Raw genomic sequence first — 11,265 nt, forward strand, 5'->3', positions numbered from 1 at the left:
GTAACCTCAATCACCACCTGATCTGTTTCATATTTATTTGTCTGTTCTCTCTTTGCTCCTCCTGCAAAGTCCTAGGACAGCAGGAACATTGTTTTATTCAAACTGTACCACGAAACCTAGCCCAGTTCTGTCACATAGTGGATAGTCAATAAATATCAGTTGGATGAGTGGATGAATATAGACCCCAGCGTGCGCCTGGTGAATAGCAAGCCTTCCATCAGCGGCAGCTGGTGTCATTATTATGATGTTAAGAACAAGTCTGATATTACAGTGCACATCATGAGGAAGACTCCAAAGCCACATTGCTGCATATGAAGCTGGAGAAGATGGAGACAATGGTCTCTGCAAACCGTACTTTTTTTTAGAGGGGGTGGGCAGGGAATTAGCCTGTTTCCTTTCATTTCATGGTTGTAGAGCCAGCCTGGAAACATCATCCCTGTACATTCATCTGCCTAAGTTGCTCCCACAAACAGAATGAAACTCTGAGTTGAGTCAAACTAATTATCTGGTGAAGTGAGGTCTAGTTGACCCTTCAGTGAAACAACTTTGTTTTTGCCTAAGTTCATAGAATTGCAGAACACTGCCTGCCTGCCTGAGTGATCTAAATAACCATTGAGTAAATCTCTCTTTGAAAAATTTCATTTTTGCTTTTTTTTTGACCGCACTGAGAGGCTTGCAGGATCTTAGTTCCCTGACTAGGGATCAAATCTGGGCCCAGAGCAGTGAAAGTCCTAACCAGTAATCCACCAAGGAAATCTTGAAGAATTCCATTTTTGCATGAGTTGAGTGTCCTCAACATTTTTTCAGTTTCTTTTTGTTTCTTTCTCTGGGGTCTGAGCCCAAGTATTCCCTGTGTGTGAAGTGTGGCACTCTGTTTACAGCGGCCACTTTGGAATCCTGATAGAACAGTGTTCTTTATAGATCCTTTGTTGTTTTCACCGAGTTGTGTAAGCAGGAAGGATTCAGATTAGAGGCCTGGGTGTGGGACACTTTGGGCCTGTGCTTAAAAAATCATTAGAACAGTGACACATGTTCTTGAGGATGTGGAGTAACATCATTGACCCTGTAGGATCAATTTCTTCAGGGGACAGTCATCTGAGCTTGCGTTTTCTCTGCAAGGTCCCAGAACCAGGCTGTCAAGCTGGCTCATCTCTTGGGCAGGAGAGACTCTCATTTGTGTTAAGGGACTGACTTGTCAACAATTTTTTAAATGAAGAAAGTCAGCACTTGCAGATGGCATGAAGAGGTTTGCTTCAGGAAATAGAAAAACTGCAAGGAGTACATTTAGTGTGGACAAGCTAACTGCCTGAGAGAAGTCATTCAGCAGCTCTTCATGGATTTATATCTCAGTTCATATATGTTTTAATGCCCTTGAAGGTGGTGAGGGGTGTGTGTGTGTGTGTGTGTGTGTGTGTGTATCTTGAGAGAGAGAGAGAGATGAAAACTGCAGCATAGCTATGTTTTCAGTCTAGTACATGAGTTGTTAACTGGTGTTAATTGTGACTAATATTTAGTCCCTATTTTCTGATTTTAAAGAAAGCCCGCTTTTTTTGTTTCTTGTTTTTAAATAAAAAGCTTTTTCTCATGGTGATGTGGCCCCTTAAGAATCTGTACAAAGCCACAGATCTGAGCCAAATTTAGTGGCATAGGGGAATATCTCTTCTGTCCTGTGGATGATCTGTCAGCTGGCATTTTTCTGAATGAACAGGGCTATCACATTTCTAAACTGTATTTGTCCTTTTCTGGGTGAGTAAAGTTCAACATGAGCTGCCCAGGTGGCTCAGTGGTAAAGAACCTGCTTGCCAATGCGGGAGATTCAGGAGACACAGATTCCATCCCTGAGTCAGGAAGGAGGAGGGCATGGCAACCAACTCCAGTATTTTTGCCTGGAGAATCCCATGGACAGAGGAGCCTGGTGGGCTACAGTCCACGGGGTTGCAAACAGTCAGACACGACTAAGCATATATGCACTCGAAGTTCAACATACTATGTCAGAGTTTAAATGCTACTTAGCATCGGTGCACTGTGGTGTTTCAGAAAGAGATCTGGGGAGTGTTGGATTTGACAGTAAGCTCATTATCTGGGTTTAGAAAGGTGTCATCTCTAAATTTCCTGGTATTATAATTATGTTGCAAATTTGGCTGGTCTTTTGAGTGTTAATATTAGTAAATACCACCATGGTGACTGCTGTCCATCAATTAATGTTCTTGGGTCGTCTTTAATTTTGTATTCTGCTTGGTTTTATCAAAGTAATTGTTTCTTCCTTTAATGGATGGCTACTGTCTGTATCAATACCTGTCTCTGCCAAACAGGAGAGTGATGATGTCAGAACTAACTTTTGATACCATGGCTGATTGTGGCTGCTTTTAGAGACTTCCAGAATGTGCTGAGAACTCTTAATGGATCCAACAAGCTTATTATGTTGTTTTCACCAGCAGAAATATTTATATCTGGTAATTGAGCCCTAGAGTAAAATTTTAGGCCTGTGTTACTGAGCTTATCTTATTTCTAGTGATCATATTTCCTGATAAGATGCTAGTTTCCTTCTTCCCTTAGGGCTATTTAGACTCCTGAGAGCTTGCAAAAGAAGTTTTAATTATGAGAATTTCCAGCTTGCAGAAATATCAGCGTTAATTGCTTCTTCTGTCAGCATGTGTTCCCTTGGCAAGGTTGGAATGCGCTGTGTGGTGTTGACTGGGCCCTGGGAGAAGCAAACAGGAGCCGGAGAAGTGATGATGTGTACACACCAAAGGTGTGTCATAGGCTGGTCATGCGACAGGTCCCAGGGAAAATTTCATCCCCGTTGATTGTTTCAGTCATTCTTTTTTTTGCTGTATTTTGCTGTTGCCATGTAAATTGATTTTAGACATTGGCGTTTCCATGTGAATTGGTTTTTAAGGTCATTCCAGTCCTCATGGCCAGTTAGAAATGGAAACTTGGAGGGAAAAGGCCAGAGGAAGCCTGAAGGATCAAGAAAGAAGTTGAAGATAAATAAGCTTTTATCCCTTTTCTTAGGGCAGCCGCTTGCTGTTTGATCTGTACTGTGCTGCCACCTGCTGTTCAGAGATGATCATTGCAAGATCACATTTAAACTGTGCCTTCACAGCCAAAGATTAATTAAAAAAACCCAGACTGTTGTGCCTTGAAGGAGAGGAAGTTGTGAATGGCTCAGGAAAAGAACGATTCCTCTTGAATCTTTGAGACAGTCTAGATATGCCTGGGCTGGTAATGCAAGTAATATAGATTGCCTGGATTCAAAGAAGGGGAGTTTGGTGTGGCTGGGAAAAGGGATGTTGGACCTAGATGGATCAACAGTCGTTGAAGTAACATATAAAGTAATCTCTAGCACTCTCTCAATTAGAGGGCAATTGAAAACAAGTCCCAGAAGGAATGTGACCTAGGGAAGTGAGTTTAGATAGACCTGTAGGTAGAGAGATTGAGATGTGGGCTGAGGGCAAGGTCAGATGTGGGCCTGGGGGCTGTGGGCGGGCCCTCAGCCAAGCATGGCCCAGGAAGGTACCGCCTGGGAGCCTGTTAGAGAAGCCAGAGGTGACCTGGGGGGAGGGTCCTGGTACTTGTTTCCCATCTTTGGAAGTGGTGTGTCCTTCCCAGAGGGTGGATTTTAGAAAACGAGTGAGGATGAAATTCTGAATCAACATGGGGTGAACCTCCTCACGTGTTAAGCTGATTGTGATCGGTATGGTCTGCCACGTGAAGCTGTGGGATCTTTTCATCTTGAGATTTCAGTCAAGCTGAATGATAGTCTGGGGGGAGGATGTTTTAGATGAGTTGCCCGTTTGGGTGGAGAATTTGATGGTTTCAGAAGTTCTGCACAATGTAAACTGTCTGCGGCCACCATGGAGAATAGTATAAAGGTTTCGTAAAAATTAAGACTAGAGTTACTGTATGATGCAGCAATCCCATTCATGTGCAAAGGATCAGGGAAAGGCAAAAACTCTAATTTGAAAAGATACGTGCACCCCAATGTTCATAGCAACACTGTTTACAATAGACAAGAAGCTGCCTAAATGTCCATAGATAGATGAATGGATAAAGAAGATGTGGTACCTATGTGTAAGGCAGTATTACTCAGCCATAAAAAGGAATGAAATTGGGTCATTTGTAGAGATGCGGATGAACTTAGAGTCTGTCATGCAGAATGAAGTGGGTCAAAAAGGGGAAAATAAATATGGTATATTAACTCATATGTATGGATCTAGAAAAATGGTACTAATGAACCTATTTGCAGGGCAGAGACTGCAAAGAGAGACTCAGACATAGAGAACGAACCTGTGGACACAGAAGAAGGGAGAAGGAAAGAGTGGGATGAATGAGAGCGTAGCATTGACACAGATACACTATCATGTGTAATATAGATAGCTGGCAGAGACTTGCTACATAGCACAGGAAGCTTGGCTGGGTGCTCTGTGATGACCTAGAGGGGTGGGATGGGGAGATCACAGGGAGGCTCAAGAAGGGGGGGATATATGTATACATATAGCTGACTCACGTTGTTGTACAGCAGAGACTAACACAACATTAGAAAGCAATTATACTCTAATTAAAAATATTTTTTTAAAAAGATGCATCTAGGGACTTCCCTGTTGGTCCAGTGGCTAAGACTCTGCCCTCCCAAGGCAGAGGTCCCAGGTTCCATTCCTGGTCAGGGAACTAGATCCCACATGCTGCAACTAAAGAAATGCTGCATGCTAAAACTAAGAACCCGAAGCCGCCAAGTAAATAAATCAACATTTAAAAAAAAAAAAAAGATGCATCTAGAGATTATCATACTTAATGAAGTAAGTCAGACAGAGAAAGACAAATACGATATCACTTATATGTGGAGTTGGAAATATGATGCAAATGGATTTATTTACAAAACAGAAACAGACTCAGACATGGAAAACAAACTTATGGTTACCAAAGGGGAAAGGGTAGAGAAGGGATAAATTAGGAGTTTGAGATTAGCAGGTACACACTACTGTGTATAAAATATAACCAAGAAGATCCTACTGTATAGCACAAGGAACTATATTCAATATCTTGTAAGTAGCTATGTTGGAAAAGAATATAATATATATATATATATATGTATATATATATAACTGAATCACTTTGCTGTATACCAGAATCTAACACAACATTGTCAATCAACTGTGTGTGTGTGTTCAGTCATATCTGACTCTTTGTGACCCTTTGGACTCTGTCCATGGGATTTTTTTAGGCAAAAATACTGGAGTGGGTTGCCATTTCCTCCTCTAGGGGATCTTCCCGACCCAAGGATTGAATCCCTGTCTCCTGCATTAGCAGGCAGATTCTCCTGCTGAGCCAGTCAGGGCAGTCAGTCAACTATACTTCAATTAAAAAAAAAAAGTTCCACAAATTCTAGGAAGAAGAGTTATTCCAGAAGGATGTCACTCATATGAATTTAAGGATTAAGATAAGAATTGTTCCAAAGCCAAGATTGTGAAGTGCCTGTTGGAAAACAAAAAGCCAAAAACAAAATTCACACTGTCAGTGTGTGAGCTTAAATGTAGTTAAGCTGGTCTTGTAGGTGAAGTAAATAAGAAGTCTCAAGTCACACTGACAGCTCTGAGAAATGTTACATAACTCATGACAGCAGAGGCTGGAGACAGAAGAATTAAAAACACAATGCATCTCACTTTCTGGAAGGAACAAACAGCCCTGCAGATCTTAACCACCCCTCAGCTTTTGCTGTGGGTCTCATCGTTTTGAGGCTTGAAGAGAAAAGCAATGGAGATGAGAAGCAACATATTATTTTAGAAAAGCCATAGAATATTTTCTTTAAGAAAACAGGTTTGGTATTTGAAAAATATATCTATCAGCACATGGACATTTAACATAATGCATTTTCGGAATAAAGCTCATGAAAATTTTCAAAATGAAAGACTGAGTCTCCTTCACGTCTCATCTGCTCCCTCTGTTGTGGAGCCAGGTTTTAGAATCAGGGGGTTTCTTTGAGGAAGGGGAGGGTGCTTTGTTATATTGCAAAGGTGTACTTGGTTTATTTTGGTGTATTCAATCAGCCACACGCTTTTACGGCTGATCATTTGGTTGGGAATATTTACGCATGTTTGCAAGACACAGATTTTTTTCATTAGTCACCCAGCAAATGGGATTCATGAAGATGGCCCATCTGGAAACTTAAGTCAGCACATGGTTTTTTGTCCCTCCCTTCCAAACTAGATTTTCTAGTATAAATTATTCTCATAATTACCTCTCCAGCCCCCTTTAGGGCTGTGTCTGTCTGCACACACAGACCGAAGCAGAAGAGCGTTTTAGTTCTACATCTATGATTTCCATTAGGTCAGGTTAATTATAGAGACATTGATTAGCCTGCCCAATGGTGACTTGGGCTCAGTGATTAAGACACATTCTGCTTACAGAGATGTAAGCTCTCTGGCAGGAACCAAAGCATATTTGAAGTGCTTACCCTTGTCTGGGGAGATTGGGGGTGGGGATGGCTGCCGGCCCTACATTTTTGGGTGTTGCTCTGCCGTGGGACTGATGGGGCTCAGGGAGAACCGGAGCCCTGCCTAATGCCCTCCAGCCCCCCAGCTGCTGCCTCCTGCAGCAGAAATAACCCTTTGCTGGAAGATTTGGGGTCATATACCAGGTATAAGCACAGACTGTAAAGCCCAAGTGTTCAGGGTTCAAACTGCAGCTCACCATTTACTGTGTCACTGTGCCTCCATTTCCTCATCTGTAAAATGGGGATGTGAGCGGCCTCACAAGACTGCAATGAGGATTACATGAAATAATATTTTGTAATATGTTATAAACAATGCCTGGCCCTGAAGAAGCATGACAGAGGTGTTTGTTAGGTAAACCATATAATTTTAGCCTCCACTGCTTATTTGTCCACTTCTTCATTCCAGTTCCTACTTCTTTTCCTTTTCTTTTTTTCCTCACTCAGATTTTGCATTACCCACAGCATTTTTTCTAGCTCTCGTTAAAGCTAGTCTGTGTTCAAAAAATGGGATTCCCAGGTGGCTCAGTTGGTAAAGAATCCACCTGCAATTTTAGGGCTCAATCCCTGCGGTGGGAGGATCCCCTGGAGGAGGGCATGGCAACTCTCTCCAGTATTCTTGCCTGGAGAATCCCACGGGTAGAGGAGCCTGTCCGGTTACAGTCCATAGGGTCACAGAGTTGGACATGAGTGAAGCAACTTAGCATGCATGCACACACTTGCTCAGAAATATCACTGATCCTTGTTCTATCTCAGTGCTGCCCAATGGAGCTTTCTGTCATGATAGTAATGTTGTAGATGTTCACAGTCCAATATGGTAGCCGTTAGCCATAGATGGCATTTGAACACTTGATATGTGGCTAGTGCATCTGAGAAACTGAATTTTTAATTTAATTCGATTTAAATTAATTTAATTTAAAATAAATAGCCATTTGTGACAATACGGTACTACCACACTGGACAGTAGAGAAAATCTAACTCATTGGTTCTTTAGTAAGCAAGTGTCACGGAGATCAAGTTGAATTTGTCAGTGTCAGGTTAATCTATAAGCGCCTGTGTTTTATTGTTTGCTTGTCCTGAATTTTTATCTTCGTTGTTCTATTCCTTCTTTGTTCTCATCACAATTTTGGTGGTTTGGGGATTTTGGTTTCTTGCAGGTTCAGCGAAATGAGGACAAATCTACCACCTTGAAACTGGCTGATTTTGGTCTTGCAAAGCATGTGGTGAGGCCCATATTTACTGTGTGTGGGACTCCAACTTACGTGGCTCCTGAAATCCTCTCTGAGAAAGGTAAAGGTTACACGTGGCTCTCTGGGACTGTAGCTTGCTTACTAACCAATATTTAATTTTTCATATTTAAATTTCACATTTTTCAGCATGAAGCAGTTAAAAAATCTCAGAGATTGGCTCTGCATTTGCGCTTGGATATTAAATATTTGAAGTAGGTCTCCTTGACCAAAGCATGAGAACTTTTTCCTCATCAAGGCTGCTCTTATTACAGAGAAGAGATTGTGTGTGTGTGTGTGTGTGTGTGTGTGTGTGTGTGTGTGTGTGTGTGTGTGTGTGTGTTGGTGGGAGCGTGAGATGAAAGATGGTGGAGAATTGAATGGGAAACTCAAGTAATCAAGGTCATTTAGCCACTCACCCAAAGCTACCTCTAAGGGAGAGATATAGAGCAGTTCTTATGGTAATTGGCTTTAAAACTCCTTTTCTAACCTCGCGATTAAAGGAAAAGGAGGTCCCAATTCAAACCCCATGAATAATATATGTATATTGCATATTTTATAAGGATCCAATGGACTATTTAAGTGACAGACTCTGTAAAGGATATACAAGGAAATCATCTTCATCATTATTATATGGCTCCAAGTATGTGAATAACTATTTAGCCATCCTTGCACTCCAGGAGAAATCAGTTAAACCACCTATGATGGCTAAAGATGGGAAAGCTCTAGATGGGTTATAAGCTTGGGGGTAGGGAGAAGGGAGAGTTTTATCTCAGCAGCAAATGCATCAGGGAAGCCAAGATACAGAGATTAGCCTATGCATGAAAGTTGGGTGGTAGAGACTTTGAAAAACCAGCCTCAGTAGAGCAGAGGAAAGTGCAATTGGATGGGGAGGTTTAGCCTGGTTTCCCCACAAATGAGTCTGAACTCAGTGTGGCCAGCAGTGTTGCCGTGGTAATGTGGTGACAGCATAGTACTGAGTGACTATGGACATTTTAATGGAGGCATTACTAAGCTGGATCAGAGAGGAAAGAAAGCAAATAAGCTAGGGACTTCCCTGGTAGTCCAGTGACTACGACTCTGCACTCTCAACGCAGGGGACTTAGGTTCGATCCCTGGTCAGGGAACTAGATCCTGCATGCTGCAACAAAGAGTTCCCATGCCACAACGAAGACTGAGGATCCCACGTGCCGGAGCTAAGACCTGGCGCAGCCAAAGAAATACAGAAGTAAATAAAGATTTGAAAAAAGAAAACAAGTAAGGCTACGTGAACTCTGGGAAGCCAGGACAGTAGGGCTCGTGCCAGCTAACACAGCGTGTTGGAAAAGAAAGCTCTTTGGGAGATGGTAACGAGGTGAGTTAAATTTTGAACACACTGACTCTTTAGAAACGTCAGGATGGATTCACATAGGGTTGTCTGGTTGGCTGAATGTGTGGTTTTGAGACCCCTCCGTACCAAGATGGCAGCCACGAGGTGATGTGTCTCTGCCTCCACTGCACAGGTTACGGGCTGGAGGTGGACATGTGGGCTGCAGGTGTGATCCTCTACATCCTCTTGTGTGGCTTTCCCCCGTTCCGCAGCCCAGAGAGGGACCAGGAGGAGCTCTTTAACATCATCCAGCTCGGCCGCTTCGAGTTCCTGGCTCCTTACTGGGACAATATCTCTGATGGTGAGACTTTGGGCTTCCCAGGCAGGAGTGGGGCGGGTGGGGAGCTGGAGCCCCTTCTGGGATCTGACTGCAGAGCCTGCTTTCAGGTCAGATGTGTGAAACGATACCCAGAGAACCTGCTACGGTACCCGGGCCGTCAGCACCTTCTGCTTTCCTTTATTTCCTGCTAGCTTTGTGTAGATCTCCATAGCATCCCAAACACATGACTTGCTTTGAGATGTAAGTCTTACCACCAGTTGGAGTCACCAAAGACTTTTCGTTCCAATTTTTTTTTTTTTTTTTAGTATATGTGCTGCCGAAGCGAGCACACCAAAGACTTTTCTTGAAGCCAGTTGAAGAACCTCAGAACTGGAAAATATCAGAAATGTGGAATCCTCATTTGGAAAGATCAAAGCCCTCTCACATACGGAAGTGTCTATAAATTGGACAGACTAGAGATGCTTATTTTACCAGTGAATAGTCAGGTCTCTAGGGGCGTCCTTGGGGCACAGGGGTCCTGGAAGGTCAGAGGGTGAAGGTCAGAAGTACTTTTAGTGGAGCAGAAGCTTGTGTGGTCCTCCTCCCTTTTGGCCCTTCCAGGTGAAATCTTTCCCTTGATTTACACATGTAAAATATGTGTAGGTATGGTGTATGGCCTCTGTGCGTCCTCCTGGGCTGGATGGTGCCATGAGTGGTAGTAGTGGCCCTGACCTCATGATTCTGCATCTAATATGGTAGCCCTGTAGCTGCATGGGGCTATTTGAATTTAAGTGTCAGTGAATTAAAAGGAAATGCAAGAAGAATTCAGTTCATCAGTTGCACCAGCTGAATTTCAAATGCTCAGTAGTCCCAAGGGGGTAGCATGGATGTGGAAAGTTTCCATCATGGCAGACAGTTCTGAGGGCCAGTGGTGCTCTGGTCCAGCGCTTGTTGCTAACACAGATATTTGTGTCCTTATTTCCTGTATGGAAAAGGAAAACTCTGAACCGTCTGCATCCGTCTCATTTCTCTGTCCTTCTATCATTCCAACAGCTGCCAAAGATCTGGTGAGCCGGTTACTGGTGGTAGACCCCAAAAAGCGCTACACGGCCCACCAGGTCCTTCAGCATCCCTGGCTTGAAGCTGCCGGAAAGACCAGCAGGGCAAACCTACAAAAGGAGGTCCCCCCCAGCAGCGAGGACCGCTTCCGGAGCTAGCACACATGGGCTGCGGAGCAGATGTCATAGTCACCAGCTCAGCATCTCCTCAGTCCTCCTTGGTCCTGCCCGGGGACAGAGAAGAAGATAGACATCGAGGAGAAAAACAATGAAAGGGCTTCTTCAGATAATTGGAGAATCAAGGGAAGGAGAGAAGACACTCAGTATATTTTAAAGCGTATTTAAAAAGATAAACTTTGAGTCTTAATGTTAAATGTTGTAACATATGTTTAGGTTTTTAGATTTGAAGTCTTTAATACGTTGTGGGAGGTGGGGTGGGGAGACTTATTCTCAGTGAGGAATTTTTTGGTAATAATGATTTGTGTTTTGCTTCTTCCTTGTAATCAAGTTCACAGTACATATTACATGAGTGGTGCTTACCAGGGTTTAAACTCCCCCTGTGAAATTAATCATCTGAATCCTAATCCTTCCTCACTAATAAAATGTGCTCTGGATAACTGAAGCGAACTGTATTCTGACTGCTTCTTAATGCTGGTGATGAAAACCAGCGAATTATAGTTCAGATGTGTCTCCGGAAACCCCTATGTCTACACGTAAATGTGCCAATGGATCCTTGATGAACTGACCAGAGCTGTTTGTTTAGGATATGCTGTTCTGGGTCTCTAGCATTTTAGTTCTACTGAAAACCTGATTTGGTGCAGCCTGAAATGGAAAGAAGAAATCATTGATTCATCCCTATCCCT

At 43.0% G+C, this 11,265-nt stretch overlaps 1 protein-coding gene and 1 non-coding gene across 2 annotated transcripts in view; both read left to right on the forward strand.

Moving 5' to 3' along the window:
- Positions 1–11,024, forward strand: part of DCLK3 (doublecortin like kinase 3) — a 42,872-nt gene extending 31,848 nt beyond the window's left edge. Inside the window, exons 3-5 of the mRNA XM_081527276.1 lie at positions 7,648–7,780; positions 9,219–9,386; positions 10,398–11,024. Of these exons, the coding sequence (XP_081383402.1) occupies positions 7,648–7,780; positions 9,219–9,386; positions 10,398–10,561 (465 nt within the window). The 3' untranslated portion in view covers positions 10,562–11,024. The remainder of the gene's footprint in view (positions 1–7,647; positions 7,781–9,218; positions 9,387–10,397) is intronic.
- TRNAG-CCC (transfer RNA glycine (anticodon CCC)) lies at positions 4,599–4,671 on the forward strand. Its single transcript has one exon. It is a non-coding gene; the product is annotated as a tRNA-Gly (tRNA).
- Positions 11,025–11,265: the final 241 nt, after the last annotated feature.

Source organism: Giraffa tippelskirchi, chromosome 9 (assembly GCF_054371585.1).
Source record: "Giraffa tippelskirchi isolate mGirTip1 chromosome 9, T2T-mGirTip1v1.2.pri, whole genome shotgun sequence".
NCBI classification, from domain to species: domain Eukaryota; kingdom Metazoa; phylum Chordata; class Mammalia; order Artiodactyla; family Giraffidae; genus Giraffa; species Giraffa tippelskirchi.